General features: G+C 36.7%; 1 protein-coding gene across 4 annotated transcripts in view; it reads right to left on the bottom strand.

Annotated features, from left to right (window-relative positions):
* Positions 1–3,168: 3,168 nt before the first annotated feature.
* The window catches only part of CABCOCO1 (ciliary associated calcium binding coiled-coil 1), a 106,487-nt gene continuing 88,084 nt past the window's right edge, over positions 3,169–21,571 (bottom strand). For 2 of the 4 annotated variants that reach the window (XM_011715157.3, XM_071069604.1), the window contains exons 6-8: positions 11,654–11,776; positions 10,832–10,972; positions 4,639–5,880 (exon numbers count right to left, since the gene is read on the bottom strand). In XM_011715157.3, coding sequence (XP_011713459.1) covers positions 5,806–5,880; positions 10,832–10,972; positions 11,654–11,776 — 339 coding nt within the window. In that variant the 3' untranslated portion in view covers positions 4,639–5,805. The other 2 variants (XR_011607779.1, XM_024788036.2) reach the window with 2 other exon arrangements.

Raw genomic sequence — 21,571 nt, 5'->3', positions numbered from 1 at the left:
TTGAGGAGTACTAATCAGGTATAGACTGTTCCTTTTTTGGAATTTGCCTGATGTTTTCTTCATGATTAGACCGGGGTTTTAGGTTTTTGGCATGACGATCACAGAGATCTTCAACATTTTCACCTCATGTCAAGGGTACATGAATTAACATGATTTATTGACTGTTGATGTTGACCTTGATAACCTGGCTGAAGCAGTGTTTGTCAGGTTTCTCAACTATAAAAGCATTATTTTTTCCATAGTATATTCTTTGGAAGTCACTATGTACAGCCCATACGTCAGTGGAGTTACACTCCTCCTCCTTTGGAGTGGAGTATCCACATAATTTATTTGGAATTCTGCAAAGAAGATTTGGACCAACATTATTTTAAGTAAGTGGGTTTATATGGGTTTGAGGATTATCCTTATAAACATTTTGTGATTATAATTCTGCATGTTATTTTGAAAAAATAATTCACTTGCGTGTCTTCTGTCTCTAGATTATAAACGTCATTAATTCCATGGACTCTCTCAAGTTAAGGACCTTAATTGTCTTCTTTCATTGTGGTACTTAGAAAGCCCAGAATAAATTACAAGCTAGATTAAAAGGAAGAAACAAACACCAAAATGACCATTGAAGACATTTTCAATGAACATTCTCTGAAGCTAAAAATTATATTAACATAAAACACTTTGGCAGCTCTGACAAATAAAATATGATAAACCAATCTTCTTCACTGAAGGTACTTCTGTGAAAAGGAAAGTCATCCTGAAAGCAAAAGGAATTTTTAGTATTCTCTCTTTGGTTTGAAATTATTTTGATCTGGATGGAATTATTTTGATCTGGATTCGTTTTTCTTTGGAAACTTAAATTAATAGGTATTTTGGCTGTCACGAGGGGGTCTTGACTTCTCTTATTTAACAAATGAATGTCCAGGAAACAAATGACTTTCATGTCCAGAAGAGGGACGTCTTCCAGAGGCTGAAATTTGAGATGTCAGAAGTATTTCTCTTCTACAATTGTTGGGAAAAGGAGCACATTTATTCTCTAGGGGAACTGAAACATAATGAAATGCAATCTAAGAACATGCAAACTTATTATCTACCAGGATGATTGAATGGTTCCAATCAAATGAAGGATAGAAATAGGGGCTTTATATTCAGATTTTGGAAAAATGACTCCACAGTTATATTTAGGCACAACAGTGCCTGCAAATACCTGAAATAGTGGCAGTCTGTGGCTTGTTTATAACATAATGAATATATTTGCTCTTTGAAACTTATCATGGGATCTATGCAAAAAGTTTTCCAAATTATTCCTGCAAATAGAAGAAACATACTTTATTGTGGATGACGAGAGAAAAGCTGCTCCTAAGTGATAGGTTGGTATTATTTTTAAACTGGCTCTTCAGAGGGCAACCTTTATGCCAAAGAGTAATTAGAGTAGGTGGACTCTGTCACTTTAAAAAAGTCAAACATTTTCTTTATTTCTCCCTCTCTTAGAAACTGCTATGAAGTGTTGCTATGACATCATTAGCAGTAGGACTCTTTTTATAAGAATATTCCCTTTTCCAGGTCTCCATGGCTAGAAGTCTTGGTACCAGAGAGATGACCTTTTTAAAAACACAAATCTGATGTCACTTGCTACTTAAGGTTTGTCAACAATGAGTCATTGTTTTTACGTTAAAAATAAAAATCTGTGGCCAGGCACAGTGGCTCACGCCTGTAATTCCAGCACTTTGGGAGGCCAAGGTGGGCAGATCACAAGGTCAGGAGATCGAGACCATCTTGGCTAACATGGTGAAACCCTGTCTCTACTAAAAATACAAAAAAATTAGCCGGGTGTGGTGGCAGGCGCCTGTAGTCCCAGCTACTCGGGAGGCTGGGGTGGGAGAATGGCGTGAACCCGGGAGCGGAGCTTGCAGTGAGCTAAGATCACACCACAGAACTCCAGCTTGGGTGACAGAGCCAGACTCTGTCTCAAAATAAATAAATAAATAAGTAAAATATAATAAAAATAAAAAATAAAAATAAAAATCTGTAATGTGCTCCATAACCCCACAACAGCGTTGGCTCTGGACAATTCTTCAGCTTCAGCTTGTGTCCCAGGGACTTGGCACATGTCTCGTTCTGTCAGAAACACCTCTTCCTTCACCTTCTCTTTGGTTAAATTTTCTTGGGCCCAGCCCTGATGTTGATACCCATAGGAAGATTCTCTGACCTTTTAGATGCCACCAAGCTCCTTTGCCCTATATTCTCCTAACTCCCTGAGCTTGTCTTTATCACAGTTACTATTAACTGCCCCCACTAAGTTATTAGGGCAGATACCATGTCTATTTGGCTCACCACTAAATGCCCAGGCAAATAGAAGGTGCTCAACGAATACATCACAATGAATAGATGAATGGAAATGAGTTATATATTCTATCCTTGGATACATTTTTCAAAAACTTAATACACTCATTAGCATAAGCAAGTTTGTTCCCTTATTATAGTAATAAGGGAACAGCAACAAACTTGCTTATTCTAATAATACTATCATATAGTAAGGAAAAGGAAAGGTCAGCTTTCTCTTTATTTCATATCAACTACGAGATGGCTAGATGAAGATAAAGGTTAAGCACTTGGGTTTTGTGATCATACTGGCCCAAGTTCCAAACTTAATTCTACCACCTGCAGGCAGTATGATCATGGAGAGTTACCTAAACTTTCTCTGTATTCCAGTTTCGTCATTGTAAAGTAGGTCAGACTCGGTTTGGAAGCCCCGTCCCACCAATCATTAAATGTGTAACTCTGTTTAGGTTAATAATCCCTCTAAGCTTCAGGCTCCATAACTATAAAATGAGGCTAACGATTAAAGACTAATAGTATCTATCTATCTATCTATCTATCTATCTATCTATCTATCTATCTATCTATCTATCATCTCTCTCTCTCTCAGGGTTATTAGGAAGACTAAATGAATATAGTCTTCCTAATAACCATAATATATATATTATTATCACACATTATATATGTTAAATGAATATATATATATTTTCTTATAAATATATGAAAAGGTATTCAACCCATGTGGAGTAAAACAATAAAAGCAAATTAAAGCAATAGTGTGACATTATTTTCTATCAGAATATCAAAGACAAAAAATTGACTAATGTATGTTGTTGGTAAAATGTAGAGAAAGAGGTATTCTTTTTTTTTTTTTTTTTTTTTGAGACGGAGTCTCGCTCTGTCGCCCAGGCTGGAGTGCAGGGGCCGGATCTCAGCTCACTGCAAGCTCCGCCTCCCGGGTTCACGCCATTCTCCTGCCTCAGCCTCCCGAGTAGCTGGGACTACAGGCGCCCGCCACCTCGCCCGGCTAGTTTTTTGTATTTTTTAGTAGAGACGGAGTTTCACTGGGTTAGCCAGGATGGTCTCGATCTCCTGACCTCATGATCTGCCCGTCTCGGCCTCCCAAAGTGCTGGGATTACAGGCTTGAGCCACCGCGCCCGGCCGAGAAAGAGGTATTCTTACACACTGTTGGTGGGCATACAAAATGGTGAAATATCTTTGACAATATCTAAGAATATTGGAATGCACATACAATTGGACCTAGGAATTCCACCTCTAGAGTTTTGTCCTACAGGTATAATCATACACATTCACAAAGATGTGTGCGCAAGGGTGGCCATGCAGCATGGCGATAACAAACTGCTGGAAACCAAAAAGTTCAGCAGGAGGACCCATCAAAAAATCATGAAATTGATAAAATGAAATATTACATGGTTGCTAAAATGTACTGATAGGAAATTCTCTCTCCGATATATTACTTGCTGAAAAGGAATGTAAAGAGCAATATTAAAAAAAGACCACTTATGCATGTATCCAATTGTTTGAATGGGCAAAAAATACTTTTGCAAGTTGTGGTTGCTCTTACTCCTATTATTATTTTATCTTCAAGTTGGGTTGCCAGAGAGATCCCTGGGCTTCTCCACCATGGAAAATACAGGAGAACAGAGTGGCAGGGTGGCTACCATGGGATGACTTCAACAGAGGGAGAGGACATGCTGCCCCACAGGTGCCAGTGGAGAGAAAGAGAAGGCTTGGAATTCTGGCAGACAGTCTAATCAAGCAACTGGGCAATGGGTATTAGGGATGGGCAGCGGCATATTGAGTCCTCATAACCACTTCAAAAAAAGTATTACTTCCAATTAACAGATGAGCAAATAGAAGTTGAGTAGCCTGTCCAAGGTCACACACTCACCAGTGTGAAGCCAGTATCACACTGTGGGAGTCTCAGTCTAGAGACCACAGCTTTAGGCATGCTTACATATATTGTCTCTATATGGTGTTTAGGGATCCTAGTGCTATTTTGGTTCAGTCTTAGAGTCCTGATACTTCTGACTGATATCCTTGCTCAGATAAGCACTCTTTATTGGAGATGCAGGTCTATTCTGTGCCGACGATTGCACGTGAAGCTGTTTTTGGTGATTTCTGGAAGCTCCTTTATTCCACATTTGCAGTCTCCCCAGTTTCAGTTTGTTCTGGAGAAAACACCGCCTGATGGAATCCAGACTTCATGAGCCCTCCTACTGATCTGCAGCCATCAACGTTTTCATTTAGGAAGGACAGCTCAGAGAAGAAACACATCTCCAGGCCTTTTAGTCTTGGAACTGCAGGAACAATAAACATTGTTTTACCTTAAAAGGTACTCTTACTTCGCTGATCAGTGTAGTTAGAAAATTACCAAATGCTGTCAGATCTGCCTGTGCCCCCAGTGAATATATTTTGGGCAGTTTCTTTGAACTGATGGAGAAAGTAGGGTTAAAGCTGATATTCAATCAAGTGTCACCCCGATCAAAGTACTGTATAACCTAGAAAATTTTTGGGGAAACTGCTCTCCATTCCAGCATACTCTGACGTATAAGAACTTTGGAAAAGAGTTTGGTAGTAATTAATTAATTTGTCCAACTGGGGACAATCAGCTGGCAAGTTGATATATTTTCTTTTGAAATTATATTTTAATAAAGGTATTTAAAGACTTGAGATTTTAAAAAAATCATTCCACTGCAATATAATGGTTAATTTTGGGAACTCTATGAGTTTGATTTGTATTTAAGATTTTTACAATCTATATATAGGTTGTTCTTTAATAACCATTTATACATTGCTTCTTTTTATATAGGTCATGTATTCTCCTGGGAGAGTAACAAGATTAGAAATAACAAATACAGTACAGAATAAATTAAAGTGCTTCAAACTGCATTATATAATTTCAGAAAATTGGTTTCACACTGAAACGTTTAAATAAGAAAAACAAATGATTTCAGTAAAAAATAAAAAAACAAAAAACCCTCGTATATGCACTTGAATTACTATTGTTTAACAAATTTTATCCTCAGTAGTGTGGTACTGGTATCTTTTCACAGTGTTCCAGTAATGTGGCAGTTCATTTGGGTCAAAATGGATAAAGTTATTATCATTTTTCTTTATTTCTGGTTATTTAAAAAGTTGGCTTCATTCTTCTTGAAGATGAATAGCATTTATTAGTCAAAACGTCAAAGGACTATCATAAAAGTAATTGTATTTTTATATATAATTCTCCAAACTCTTGTATACAAAATATTCTTATTACACTTGGTGCAATAAATTCAGAGGCTGTTATGGGATGGGAGATAGCAAAATTGGGACCAATACTTTCCTAATTACTTAGGAAAATAAAAACTGGGGCTTGGTTTTCCTTTCACAACTAAGTGACAGAGATACGACGCTCCAGAGAGTCTATTATTCTGACTGGTTTTGTTTGTTTCTGTGAAGTTTAGCATCACTCTCCTTCTACCGAGTCCTCAGGCCTTTTTCAATTTTTCTATTCGTGCGTTAAAGGCCTCTTCCTGTATTTGCAGTTTTTCGTTTATCTCGGTCTGTGAAGACAATCATAAAAAACGTGGTTATGATGGAGCTATCTTTTGCTGCACATTGTCTTTGTGGTTTTGACATACTATAGTGCCTAAAGACAGACATTATCCCTCACACACCTTCCTGTTTTGCAGACATAGCTGTGTTTCAGCCTGTAGTGATGTGATAACACTTTATCATATTTCTCTGCACATTTCCAATGTATAGCATGTCTGCTATGAACAGGAAGTGGTATTTGGATGGCCATTTTTCACATAGCCTTGTGTTGGAAGATAGGATAATTTATCTGTATTTTCAGACAGACTTTACCAATAAGCACCGAATCAGAATAACTGCTTTGGGCTCAGTTATTGCAGTGCTGTGGGTCCCTCCACCCATCTGCAATGGATGTCTGTGTCTTCTGTGTAATACATTCTAAATGAGATCCCAGGAAGCTTCTGTTGCGAAAAAACAACACAAATAATCTTACAATTAGAACAATTCCCATAATTAAGAGTATTCATCATACATTAGAACTCTTGGAATGATGCCACTTTGTGGTATAGTTTTGGTTAAAAAAAGTAAGCAATTACTCTCAGGTTTTGTGATTGCCGAGGTGGTGATAGCATTTTGCCTCTGGCAGTGATCTTCTGTGGACTCATATTGCTACCTGCACAATTCCATAAATACTTTCACATTATCTAAACATTAGTAGCCCTGGAAATGTCTTCCCTTTTTCACAAGGGATAATAAAATTAGGTACAGAAAAACCAGTGGTGGTTGACGTGGCGAAATTGGTGTTTTTGTTCTTGTTTAGGTGATTTAAAAAATGTCTACCACTGTATAAGGAGTAGCTTATACACATCTGTGTTAATAAACTCAAAAAGTTACATTTCTAATAGCTGTAACATTATTTGAGGGCTTCAGGGTAACTGTACTTTGCAAACCTTTTATTATTTTAATTTAAATAGAAGACATTTAAAAAAATCAAATACTGTTTTAAGCCCAGATATAATTTTTCATATTTATTTACAAGAGGGTAACTATAACAGATAGTTTTGAAATGTCCATGCTGCCTTATCTGATGAGATGTGATCTCATCTCACAGTAAGATATGATATTTCTGGAAAGATCATATATGTGCCAACAATTCTGGGTTCAGAATTCTCACAAGTATGAGTCTTTTCTGATTCAAGCTTTAGTAAACCTTGGGATCAAGCTCTGGCCTCTGGTTTCTTATCTTTTCCTTTCTTGGTGGTTGGGTGGAGGAGGCAAGGAGGGATGGAACTGTCCTCCAGGTCACAGAGGAACTTTTTCTTTAGGGTGTACTGACTCTAAAGAAATCATCATCTACGCATGATTTTAGGTAGGGTCGAAAGCAGCACTGGTCTCGGACTGGGACGATCTAGGTACTAGTTCAGCTATGTCGCCTTAGGTAACTCACTTCACCACCTGGATTTTAGCTCTTACCTTAAAAATTAAGTAGGGGAATAGGATTATGTTAACATCACACTTTAGTTTTTGGATTCGTAATTCCAACTTCCAATTTTGTGATATACTTCACCAATGTTATCTTTCATTGTTATGATGTCATGAAATACTTAAAAATCTGTTACTCCTGCCTCATTAAAATAAATTTATGGCATACAACATATTGGACCACATAGGGATTAAAACGGTTTGAAATAATTTTACCACAATTTCAAGGGATTGGGAAGAATTTCTCCACTCAAACAATTGATTCTTCCCACTTTCAATTAATGTCCCTCTATGCCCACCAGTAATCTCATTTCTTTTCAGCTAAGGATTAATGTGCTTATCATCTACCAGTTTCTGTTTCACTACTGCATAGAGATTTTACATTCACTTGGAGGCCTTTCTGGTATTTTACTGAGACAGAAATTATCAAAACAAGTGTAGGCCTTGGGAAAAGGTTCCTGAAGGTGCACCTAAAAGAATGGCATACTGACAAAGGTGAATAATGTTTCAGATCTCCAGACTTTAGTGCTTAGTACTTTAGTTCAGTCACAACCAGCGGAGTTTGGATCTAAAGGCTCTACTTCTAGTCAAGAACAGGCTGCCATTAGCCACTTTTCTTTATCATTCTTCAGAACCTTGCTGAACAGACAAACAATCCTGCAAATACTGTGGTTGGGTCTGGTTCTAGTTTTTGATTTTTTAAAGGAAAAAAAAAAATAGGTTCAGTAGTCTCTCATTGACCACTTCTTTGAGATGATCTCATGCTCAGCTTTTCTAACCTGGAAAATTCAAGTTGACCTAAAAACATCTAGCGTCCCAAGATGGCAAACTTCCCTCAAAGTTTTTACATTATTTTACTCTATTGCTTAGACAGGGCCAACAGCCAACATGTAATGTAAGAATTTAGTGTTAGCATTCATATTTCTCTGAAATGTAGTTCTTTAAATATATTTAAGTTTGCTCCATTGGGTATAATTTTTATTACACAACTCAGGGCCAAAATAATTTCATTTTGAATGTATCTTTAAAATTAAAATACCTAAACTATACAGGCTTAAAATGTTTGCTCTATTCAGTATAATTTTAATTAACATCTCAGGGCCAAGATAACTTCATTCTTAATAAATCTCTAAAACCATAAAATGAGTCAATGGGAAAATAAGTGAATTAACATAAAAAACTTATGGATTCATACTACATTTTCAGTAATTTCTGTATTAGAGAAGGTCAAATATGCCTGAAACCACATAGAAAAGGAGTTTTGAAAAAAACTGTACTTAAAACATGAATTATTTACTGCCAGTTTTTTTTTTTTTTTTTGCAAAAATTGTAATAACAGTATGACCTTTACACAAAGGAGGAGAAAAAAATCTGTGGGAAAATTTAAAACATCTCACAAGCAGTAATTCATTAAATGTTCCTACAGCAGGTCAATGTATTCAAATGGCATATATACACTGACCACTGACACATAGCTACCTTTGAAACGGGATATGGCAGTTCTTAGAGCAAGGAACACTGGAAGGCAGGTTTTAGAAGTGGAAAATAACCTATACATCTAAAATAGGAGGAGGAATTTAGGTAAGCAGAGAGTAATTACCCAACTTGGAATCTGACCAAGACGCAAGGGTAAACACAGAAAAAGTGCCACACCACGGGAGTATTAACATCCAAAGTAGTCTGGTTGTGATATTAGAAGTTATGTGGTTTTTGTGGATAGCACTGGAATTAGAACTAGAACCCAGGTCACAGCTCTCATTCAGGGTCTTTCATCAGTTGTCGACCCTGGGAACTCTGCACAAATAACTTAAGTCTTTCTGTGTCCCATTTTTCAATTTATCAGGGGAAGTGCCTGCCTCACTCACATGGAGTTTACTAGGATTACTGAGAAAAAATACATAAAGGGGTTTGCCATCTCGAGCCATTGTATAATTCCACATCATCATGCTGTTTCATTGAAAAATTGGCAGTAATTTGGCCCAGGCTGATATCTACAAATCCACTTACTATGGAAATGATTGTGGCACCTAGCGGATCTGCATCCCTGTCCTCTGGTCCATGTCCTCTCCGTGCTTAATTACATTTAGGTGAGCAAGCTATTGAACCTCCAGGATGGCTTCAGGCCAATGGGAAGATAACATACAGACACACAGCTATCATACAGAGTAGTGGTATAAATGCTGTAGACTGTAATATTGAAAATAATTTCAATGAATAGTTAAAAACATACTGTTCACTGCATGGAAGACAGCTTTGGTAAAGACGTTTTCGATTTTTTGGGCCTGCAAACAATTCAGTTACTGTCTAGTAGTTCCTTGGCAATAATTTCAGAGCTGCAGGATTGCAAAGGAGCCCAGAGCCATGATTATACATAAACTATATTTAGATGAAATGTTATCAAATCTAAAAAGGAGATATGTTCTGAACTCAGCTTAATTCAACTGCACTCTGCCCTTCTACACAATAACCAGTTATTACATTCATGGGGTTGTTAACAATAAAGCTTTGTGTAAAACGTCTTCTTCCACTATTTCTGGTAAACACTAAACACCCCTTATTAAGCTGAGGACTTTGGCTGAGCCTGTTGGCACCAAATCATTAAATGTTCGTGTAAATAGTGCAATAACATTTGATGATTAAACAAGTAACAAGGTATGTTTATGCCAAGCTAATCTTGTGCTCTTTTTAAATTAGTTGTTAATACAGTGGGCTTTTAATATATGGTCTCATGTTCAGATGACAACTAAATCTTCTCCTGAGGTGCATTAATATTTTAAATATGCACTAGGTTGCCCTCCTGATTTATAGTCATTTCTAAAGAAATTGCAAGTGTACTCAGAATGTGCATTTTACTTATTTAATCATTTGGCCTGAAAAATTATGTGAATTCCTGTAAGTCTTTGAGTTGGGGTAGAAATGGCTGTTTGTTTTTTGAACAGAATGAGAAAGAACTAAGCATAAACCTAAGCCAGTTAATAAATCATTGGCAGCTGCTATTCATATGGCTGCTGCCATCACTATGTTCGTGTAGTTATTGGTGTAAACTGCTTAGCCATTAATGATAGGTGAAAAGGAACAAACTGTCTGAGAGGCAGTTCAAAGATCTGAAAGTCTTTAGAAATTTGGGGAGAACACTTAGCTAAGGATTAAGGTTTGATCTTCAGTGTTTACCATTTAGAAATGCACTCCAATTCCTTTTGCATGAGCAACATTTACAGTTTGACAAGATATAAAGCCTTTACCATGTTATTTTTTGGATTTTGTCGTTGATTTTGTTAACTGATAACATGCACCACACTAGATGCTGTTGGAAAATCTATTTTGTGATCTTACTGAATCTCTGATGACGCAACTGAGAATTACGTGAAGCTGTTAAATTGAACTTCATCATAAGCATCACTCGTGCTGGCCGTGTGGGAAGTGTTTATAGACATTAAAGTTAAGGTTGGCTAATTAACCAGTAATAAAGTAAGTGAGCATACTATCAATACTAAGTACCTGAATGCTGATTAAAATGTCATCTGTGACTTGATCCAGCACTGATTTTACATCTTCAATGGTGAACCCAACTAAAGGATCCATGTTTGAGGTGTCAGTTTCTGGCTGAGACTCCTCAGGACTTTGTTCTTGATCCAACCCCTAGAATATTGAAGGTAAACAACACTCAGGTGATTTCTAGAGCATTCGGTGATTTATATGGAATGTAAAACTTCTTGTTTTAAATTTATTTTATTTTACTTTAAGTTCCAGGATACAAGTGCAAAATGTGTAGGTTTGTTACATAAGTATACGAGTACCATGGTGGTTTGCTGCACCTGTCAACCTGTCATCTAGGTTTTAAGGCCCGCATGCATTAGCTATTTGTCCTGATGTTCTCCCTTCCCTTCCTTGTCCACCCTCCAACTGGCCCACATGTGCGTTGTTCCCCTCCCTGTGTCCATGTGTTCTCACTTGAACCTCAAATTTCTATTGGATACTTTTCTAGCAGAAACAATGTCAATCTGGAGGGAGATTTTGATTTGATGTTACTCTGCATTTATATTCCCATTCATAAGGATTATGACAGATCAAGTCATGGTATCAACGTGGTGCCTAGGGGAAAGTGAAGGTGGAGATTAGGAAGGGTGGGGTGCAAAGGATTAAAATTGCTGAACTACCATCAGCGGTCTCATCTTTGAATTGACACTTCGAGAAATATTTGTATTTGGTTGGGAAAAATCAGAGGCAAAGAAAGTGAAGAAAACCTTTAGTTCGTTTTCTCCCACCCCAAGAGAATATAATGATGAGGTAGGGTGAATGAAAAGACAAAAAGAAACATACCTTCATTTCTGTATCCAATGTTGTGGGGGGCTCTATGAATGTTGAATAAATATCAGATGAGATTCCTTCTTCCAGAGGATTTGGGAAAGGGCTACATGCAGACTTGACAACCTCTATCACTTGCTGATGGGAAGAAAAAAGTTGAATTATGACACAGCCTTTGGTGAGCAACCACAGTTTCGGTCAGTTCCGTTACATATGTCCCATAGTTCCAAGTCTGTTATCTTTCAAGTGCCACCTCCTTTGAATTTTTGATGCCATTGCCCTCTTGGTTCTCTAGTGCTTTTTGAGCTCCATTTCTCAAAATTAACACTTTGTTTGCCCACTGTCTCATTCCCTTTCTATACTCTGTGGTTTACGATTTCATGTAGTATCTCCTCGATCTTAACTGTTATGTGCTTCAGTATCCCCTTTCTCCTGACTATAAGCCCTCTGTAGGTGGAGAACCAAGTTTTAGATGCTATGTGTATCTTCTCTAGTTCTGGCAGAGGATTAGGTGTTTAATACACTTAATGACATCCTGATGGGGACTGCTATGACTCGGCAGAATGTAGCTGCTGAAGTGGCCATCAAGAACTTGGTGATGAAGACGATAAGGGCTGCAAAGGTTAATATATGAAGCCAGTAGACCAGGGAGGAGATTTGCCAAACACACAGAGGGCAAGGCAAGACTTCACTATGAGCATTGAAGAATTCTTTAGCAGCAGCGTGCCGCTCAGAAGGAGGCTGATGGTTGGTTAACACTGGAAATGAAGGGAAAGGAGAGTCAAGGAAGCCAACTTTGGCAGTGCCCATCTCACTCTGTCTCAGGGGAGGGAAAGGGGAGATGAGGGTATTCATCACATTAAACATTTGATTCATTTAATTAGGTGTTGTTCTAATTCCATGTTTAATAAGCAATATTTTGGTTATAATTTGAATTCCCGTCCCAGTTGATCTGTAGAGACATGCCCACTTGAGGGTTGTCGTTTTCACGCCTACTACATGCCTCGTTGTAAATTGATAAATTGTTTTACTTTATAGGAGCCTGTTACTGTGGCCCAGAGATGAAGTCACCCACAGTATGCTGACAAAGTCAGGCCCCAAGATTAGAGCTTCAAATGTAAGTTTGAAGACAAAAATGTGAAAATGCATAAATTCGCCAAAGAATTATCATCCTGTGAAGCCTGAAAAAGAAAAACCAATGAAATAATCATGAATTCATTTTTAATGTCTCCACGATATTTCAAATGAATTTGTATGTTACATGTCACCATTTAAATATTAATGTTTTTGATTTAGATAGGCTTTGGAATGTACTGGCAGCTAAGTTTTATTTTTGGTCTTACAAATGCTTATGTGTTTTGCATTGAATTAATATTATTAATTTTAACTTGATTTTATACAAAGTTGCTGCTTAGTGTAAATATATAGAAGCCCCAACGTGTCCTAACTTTATAGGCAAAAAGATTTGGAAACCAAGAGGTTAAATGATTGGCCTAAGGTCAAATAATTACTTCTTGACAGGGCTGGGAGTTAAACTCTGGTGTGCTGACTTCTTGTCCTTTGTGGTTTTCAGTAAACTGTAATACGTCATTAAGTTGCCATATTTGGAAATTACTGCTATTATCAAGCACTTAATTTTTATTCTGTTAGGTGACATCATTCCAGATTGTTTATCTTAAGTCAACTAAATGTTAATCAAAATAGAATATTTAGAAAACATATCAGAACGGTTCTTTTCTCTTATGCACTTCCACGAGCCATTGCATTTTTCGTAAATGGGGCATACAAGAATTTCATCTTCCCACAAAATGATTTGTACCTTTTTTCAGCACTCTTGTTTTTCATCCTTCCTTTACCTTCTATTGCTCTTTATCTTACCAAGCTAGGAAAAGGAGACAGCTAAACATATTTAAATGGCCTCTGAAACATTATAGGTAAAATAAATAAGCTGCACATGGGAATCAGAGACAAGGGAAGATGATGAGGTATTTACTTAGTGGTATAGACTTTAATATACACTGAGGAACAGGAGTGGGGGTGGTGGGGATGAGTGAGATGGCAAAAAGAAGAGAGAAAGGAATTGAATGGAGTTTACTGAATTTACTGCAGGCACTGAGATAATCTGCAAGGTAAAAGTGTTGTTTTTAAGGCAGTAGAATTTTCTCTGGTCTACTGTCACCATATCTGTCTTGTTGCTGAGCTTGGCCATACACAGGCTAGGCCTTTCTGCTCACTTGACCTCACACCCTGTGGAAGTTCTCAATAGGTTGCCTCTCCGGCCTGGTAGTAGCAGATTCTACCATCGGCCCTTTTCTACTTGTACCTATTTCCCCATCAGATTATACACTTAAATGGAAGCAGGTATTTGTGTCCAATTCTCTCATTTCTTTCTCTCACATCCCTGTGCTCTGGATTTCTTTATAAGGCTCATCTGAATGACTCACCAACTACCCAGTTTCCTGGTCTTTGGCACCGTGTGTGTGTGTGTGTGTGTGTACTGGGCACACACTTGGAAACTTGGAACTTCCCAGCTTCCACATCATCATTTCTTTGGTGGAGTGAAACTCCCAAGAACCTGAAGTTCTGACTGAGAGTTGAGCTTTTCTTTGCCCTCATTTTTATGAGTGTAGCCCACATAACTATTAATTTGATTTAATTGGTGCACAGAAACTAGGGGGTGAGAATTTCTTCAGGGTGTTTTGCATACTATTAGTGAACCAAACCCTAGCTCTGTTTTTCTTTTTTATGAAGAATTACGCTTAGCTGTGTTAGTGAGATACTGCAAGGGAAAGAAATGTCCCAATTTCAGAAGAGGGTAAATATAAAGTCTTTTCATTAATAATAATAAAGTACATTGTCAAATATATGGTTTGAAATAAACATAATGCCCAGAAGCATCACAGTGATTTTTTTCACATTAAAAATGGTAGCCTTTTTAAAAAGCAAGTTTAAGGAAAATTAGAATCAATAATTGTGGTGAGAGCCCAGAGCCAGAAACTATGTTTAAATGAAACCGTCTGATGCAATAGTTTCTTTAAAAAATACAATTAGGCCTTTGTATTTTTTTAACAAAACCTCATGTTTTACAACATCGCTGGTTCTGTAATAAAATCTATTTAAAAACAGAGAGACATGGTCAGCTTTATTAAGTTAGATTTTCTGAAAGAACGTTATAATTTCCTCAAGTCTATGAATAGTTGAAGCAAATTAAATAAAGCTAGTTTTATAACTATTTTTATACATTCCTGCAGAATTGTAATTGTCTCATTTTTTTCCCCTCAAAAGTCTAATATGTTACCTCTTAAATCTGGAAAAATAAAAACAGAAAAGGATCAAGAATGTTTATTAAAAAAACACTCCTATTTGGTACCCTGATTTAGCAACCTCCCTTTTTCTATATGAGAATAGCACTCATAATCTTCAGATCAGGAAACAAAGGGAAGGCCTTTAAGTGAGTTGCCTGAGGCCTAATGCTGAGATTAAAAATCAGGAGTTTCTGATTATACACATACATCCATTTGGCCAAATGATTGGTTTTGCTTGACTTTCAAATACCCCCTAAATATTACTTTGAATGTAAAGCAATAAATGTGTTTCTCTTGCCATTTTTGAATGCTTGAACACAAATGGATATAATAAAAACAATCACGTTGTTCCATGTGAATGCCATTTATATTTTTTCTGATAATGAGCAGACCATTTGAACTAAGGTGAGTACATTAAAAGCTCTAATAAAGAAGAGAATAGATTTCTAAACAGAATAATGGACTGTTAAGTGAACATACAATAAATAACATCTACAGATGTGGTTGCTAGAAAATTAGTTTTGCATAACTTGCCAATATACATTTCCCCCAGATGTTATCTGTTACATGAAAATTAAGTTAGTTATATTGTTCATTACGTGCACATTGCATTAGTGTTATTTAAGATGGTTTACATCTTTACCTGACTTGTGCTATGGTATTTAAAGTTGAATTGTGCTTTAAGTTGAATTGTGCTATAGTATTTGAAGAATATCAAGTAAATGGCTTTTTGGCATAATTTAATACTCGTAAGTATAAAATGTCATTGCCAAGCATTATGTATCTTAAAAAATCAAGGTTGTTATTTACAAGCCAAATAAAATCATAAGAAATCTTTTAAAAATTTGCATATTCAAGATGAAATGGACATCTGCCATGGGAATAAATACTAAGAATTTTGAACTCTCTTGGAACTAAGTACAGGGTCAGTTTGGATCTAAAAACATGCTTATAGAAATTAGACTCTGTTTCTAGATCTTACTGTGTCTGAGAAGTGGTATAAAGATTTTATCTGAAAATTTGATCACTTCATGCTTTCTTTTTTCTACTTTCCGTGTTAACATTATCAATAGTATGAGCTCTGATGTATTGTTTTACTTTAGTAATGCTTGTTTGGAGAAAGTATAGTGATTTGTGTGTAGTGGTTGTGCCACTGGAATCTATGACTAAGGGGGTAATTATTAAATTATTAAAATCTATTATTAAATTTTTAAGATATTAAATATGCAGTTAAGATTACATCTTTCCACTATTTTGAATAGCAGAAAGCAAGATAAATCTGCTCAAGCTTTTTTGAGACACAGGCACATAGACAAAATACTGGTTTGCTTTGTAAAGACATTTGTTTGGAATTGTCAGATGATGACTTCATATGTAAATCAGAACTTACTATAAAATGTCAAAGTTTCAAAAAGTAAACTTTACTGCAAACTTTCCTGACTATTAACTAAGGGGAAAAAAGCACAGAAATTCCTGTAATGTTTTAACGATTTCCCCCCCTTGAAGAAAGGCATTACTCATTTGCAAGTCTAATTAAGAAGTACTTGTGTGGTTCTGGAAATTTTTAACAAAAACTTGCAACCCATTGCCCACAATATACGGCACATAAAGCAACAACATATGAATGCCACCTGCAAAATGCAATAAACTCTAGTAATGTCATACTGAGGCCATAAATTTTAAATGAAAAGAGGAAATTCAAAAGCCAACATTATCAGAGAAACTAATTAATCCATTTTTAAAGTATTTTTCTTTTGTGATAGGGCCATTACAATCTTCTTAATATACTCTGTAAATGTAGAATATCAATTCTACTAACAAGAGTCCTCCTCCTCCTTTGCATTTTTGACTTGGAAATAAATTTGCAAATGCAGCACATTAATTTTCTTTCCTATGCTTAATATGCAGTATTTACATTTTGAAAAGGTTCAAAATGTTGCCAGGCTTCTGCAGAGTATGAATAGACATCTAATAGCAAGTTCTATTTTTATCCACAGCATACTGGTAGTTTGAACATTTATAACTTAATAGAGCTTTGAGACCATCAGATCCACACATGCTAATCACCTAAACAGTGAACGGTAACACAGTACAACAAGTTAGGACAGGAAATGAAGATTACCCATTCCAGCTGAAGCTGCAGGGAGAAATTTAAGTTGGCAGGCCACGGTAAACCAATTTGCAATCTGGCTAGGACACTCCAGTTAACACCTTGTGTCCATTTTTATTTATCTCTTGATTTGATCTTGTTTCGCTTGGGCTTCAAATAATAATTTTTAAAAAGTTAGATAATTAAAGTAACTGATTCCAGAGTATTTTAGATATCTTTTGAATTTTTAAGTGTACTCCTGCTTAAGGCCAATATGACAATTTGGAAAGAAATCTGAGTATTCCTATTTTAATGACCTCAGACAATAAAATCCTCTTTCATGAATCAGAAAAGGAGCATCTTCTTGTAGTGTAAATGCAATTTAAAAGGAAAAGATGTTTTGATCTGGCCGTGGTGTAAACATTTCCTGAGGGATAGAGCAGTGCTTCAGATACCCAGATATTTTCTAAAGATGCAGTAATCTGGAAGATAGATCACGGAATTATAGGCTTTAGACTTGGCTCTATTCCTAACTGTGGGATGCTAAGAACAACCCTAGGCCTCAGTTTATTTATCTGTAAAAGGAGGATAATGATAATTGCTACCTGGCTACTTCATCGAATTGTTTCAAGCACAAACTAGATAATGTGGATGAAAATACTGGGAGTTCTTCAAAGGGAAAGCATTATTAAACCTCAAGGTGTATTATTATTATTACTTATAATTACTGTTATTATTGAAAGGATCATCTTTCTAATGCCATCATTGAAAGACAGACTAGAGTAGCCATATTGAGGACGCTGGTCCATGCTATTTTTATATGTAATTGTTAACATTGCCCAAGCAGCCCAATTACCTGGGAAGAATTTGTTAACGAGGACATGCCATCACTGTGTTTCCATATAGTGACAGTCTTTAAAATATCAAACATATATTCAATACCATGTTATTTGAAGAGTTCCTTGGTCCCAAACAATTTCTCTTTTGAGGCCTAGATAGAATGACATAATGAGGTAGATATGTAGCATGATCAGGAGTGGGGCAAGACACCTATTTAGAAAAGGAGAGTGTTTACATCTAACTTTCCAATTAGAGAATCTGCCTCTCCCCTTCCCCCACCCAATTTATCACTCTCTTTATCTTTTGTTTTTCAGCTTCAAATATGGCCTGTGGTTGCCCTGATTGCATTCATTTTTAAAAGATTGCCTTTAACAAATTTTGTCAAAAGTAAAGAGTCAGGGCTTACAGGGCAAACTTTCAACACGTCTCTCTTGTGAAAATGAAATACTGGAGCTCAACGACTAAATTCAGCATTGTACTTTTGATTCTTAGATTGACCTTACCTTGCAACTTCCTCAGGGTGAGAGATGGAAAAGTATGGTGCCATTATAAATAGTTTAAAAAATCTAATGCTTTTCAAAATATTTTTTAGAAGCCACTCAGAGTATATTTGTTTAGCTTACTAGGTTATACTCTAAAAGGCATACCCTTGAACTCAGTATAAAATATTTCAAACAATTCTAAGCATGGATTTTTGTTTCGTTTCTTCTAGAGTATTCTATTTAAAATTGAGGTTTTTAATATTTTAAAATTTTATTTTATGGAGATTGCATTTTCATTAGACATTATGATAGCTTACAAGAAGATGAAGCTATTTCAAGGCTCTCATATTATCCTCTTTTTGAATAAGCACCTATAATTTGCAGAAATCATATGAGATAATAAATTATAATGGTTAGAACAGAAAGAAACTACAGTGGAAGAATGCTAGGTCCTTGGTTCGAGTCTTTCTTTTTTTCATGCACTTCCTGTTATGTTGACAGTTGAAACTACCTGAATAGGAGGAGGAGGCTGAAACTATTTGGATAAAGCTATCATGTAATTTACTTAACTTCAAAGCATACTGATTGAACTGCACTTCAGTCCCGAAGTCTGCAATTGAAAGGTGGGGGCGAAACTTCTTAAAACCATATTCAATTAGAAATAAAAAGTTTCTGGTGCTAAATTAGAATGTTTGTAAAGTGCTATGAAATCTTCAGAGAAGTCAACCTAATATTATTATTTCTGACCTCTTAGAGCCAAGATGTCTATTTTAAGTAATCTGACATTAAAAATATGCTGACAAATATAGATTTAAAAAACAACACAGGAAGTTGTAAATCAGTTGGTAACCCTTAGCATCAAGGAAATAAGAGACCATGAAAATGTAGTCATTTACTTTAGTCAACCTCAGCCTTAATTTTTAACTAAAGAAAATTTGCAGAAAGCATGATGTTTACGTTTAGATATTTTATTCATAGTTTGTGTGTTTCTTTTTTCTCCAGTAGGCTCATAAATTATTACCAGGAAATATGTTACAGTTCTCAATATTTCCCTCTCTGCTTAGCTCTCCCTAGCCCCTACCCTTTTTTTTTTTTTTCGTTTTTTTAAAAAAGTCTCATTTAGTGATTCTTTAACCGTATTAGGCACTTTTCTCTGGTCAGCAGGCAGGATTTTCTTGCTTGGGAGGAAACTACTGCCAATTAGTTGTATGTGCTTGGCATTCTAGAAACAGGACACTTTCAGTGAGCACCCAAGTCCTTCCTCCTAGGCAAGGCAGCTTTTTATTCCATACATGGCAAATGTCATTATTTCAGTGACCTAAAGAAGCATGTCTTCCCTTATAAAGAATGGGTCTAGGTACTCTAAGTTTCTCTGGCTTTTCATGAAATCTGAAATCTCAGAAATTAACTACAAAACTGATTTTGTGGACAAAGGTGTACATAGCAATACATGTTCTCAAAAGAGACCTCTCACCTACAATCTGCGAATCACACTAGTTTAGTTAAAAATAAACAAACTGAAATAGCAGCAGCTCTGAAAAATCTAGGTGGTATCTTTATTCCAGATTTGAATGTTCTAAAAATGTGGATTTTTTTTCCCCTTAAATGTGTAGTCAGAGTTCTGGATTGGCTCTGCTGCTCAGTCTGAGATGTGGTTTCTTTGTTTGTAAAATTAGGGAGTTGGACTAGGTCATCTCTAGTCCAGCTACAGATGTTACATCTTATGTTACTAAATTTCAAGTGGCTTTTTCTCTATTTAGACAAAACTCAAAGTTGCTTGCCTGTGTAGATCCCCAGATTTAGTATTTTTTCTGTCACGATGTAGAAGAATATTTGGATTACACATTTAGTGCTTACTGGAATCACTGACAGGCTGAAGCTTGTCCATTTATTTTTCCTTAATTACCTTCCCCAAACCCGCTCCTCCTCCAATTCCTTTATCTTTTGGTGGCATCACCAGCTTCTCAGTTACTGGACTCAAAGCCTTGCAGCTGTCTTCAGCCCTCTCACTCGTCCCTAACATTAAGTCAGCCATAAAACTCATTGGGGGCACCTACTGATGCAGGTCCCACTTGTGCCCTTCTATTTTTTGAAGCCTTCAGCTCCATGTTCTTGCCTTCACAGATCTTGAGCTCCAGCTGTACTAGACTACTCACTCTTTTCCTGCTTGCCCAGTGCCTGCAGCAGAGTGGATGCTCCATAATTGTTATATGGGGAAAAAAAAAAAAAAAAAAAAAAAAAAAAGAGAGAATAAGAAAAAAAAAAAGGCAAAGCAAAACAGAGCAAAGCAAAGCAAGGCGTGGAGGAAGCTGTGGTCTCAGCTGCGTCTTGCCTGTGCTGCTCCCTCTGCTGGGGGCGCTTTTCCCCCACATCCTGCCAGCCCATCTCATCCATCTGGATTTCTCACCCAGCTCAATCACCTCTGCGACGTTTCTCCTCATCACCCTTGTGCTCTCAGAGTTTCTTGCTTATTCCACTTCATAGTATTTGTCACATTGGCCTTGAGTGACAGCCAGGTAGAGTGATCTCTTGCCATTGTGTGGAAATAACTCAAGGACATGGGACACGTCATATTCAACTTAAGGACCCCTACCTAGCTCAGGTCTTTGTACACAGGGGGCAGTCATTGGATGTTGAGTATTTCATCAGAGTGTCCATTCATTTAAAAATCTTCGGGGCTGCCTAGTTTGTTAGACCAGCTACAGATCACTTTAAATATTTGTCTTGAAAAATGGTTAACACTTGGAGAAGCAAACGTAGTCATTGTATTGTTGCATCAGGTGCAACTGTCTGTATTTCGTATCAGTGGAGCCCTACAGTATTTGTTTGATTAGCAGAATTCTAAACAACCAAACAGATTCTCACTGATTTGACTTCATTGATAGTTCTTGTTATCATTTTTTTTTGAAACAGAGTCTTGCTCTGTCACCCAGGCTGGAGTCCAGTGGCATGATTTCGGCTCACTGCAACCTCCACTTCCCAGGTTCAAGCAATTCTTCTCTCTCAGCCTCCCAAGTACCTGGGATTACAGGTGCCTGCCATCACACTAAGATAATTTTTGTATTTTTAGTAGAGACAGTGTTTCAACATGTTGGCCAGGCTGGTCTTGAACTCCTGACCTCAGGTGATCCACCTGCCTTGGCTTCCCAAAGTGCTGAGATTATAGGCATGAGCCACTGCGCCTGGCCTGATAGTTATTTTTAACTGACTTATAATT

Source organism: Macaca nemestrina, chromosome 9 (assembly GCF_043159975.1).
Source record: "Macaca nemestrina isolate mMacNem1 chromosome 9, mMacNem.hap1, whole genome shotgun sequence".
In the NCBI taxonomy this organism is placed as follows: Eukaryota; Metazoa; Chordata; class Mammalia; order Primates; family Cercopithecidae; genus Macaca; species Macaca nemestrina.
Note: the sequence above shows the minus strand (reverse complement) of the source record. Positions and strands in the feature narration are given on the sequence as shown.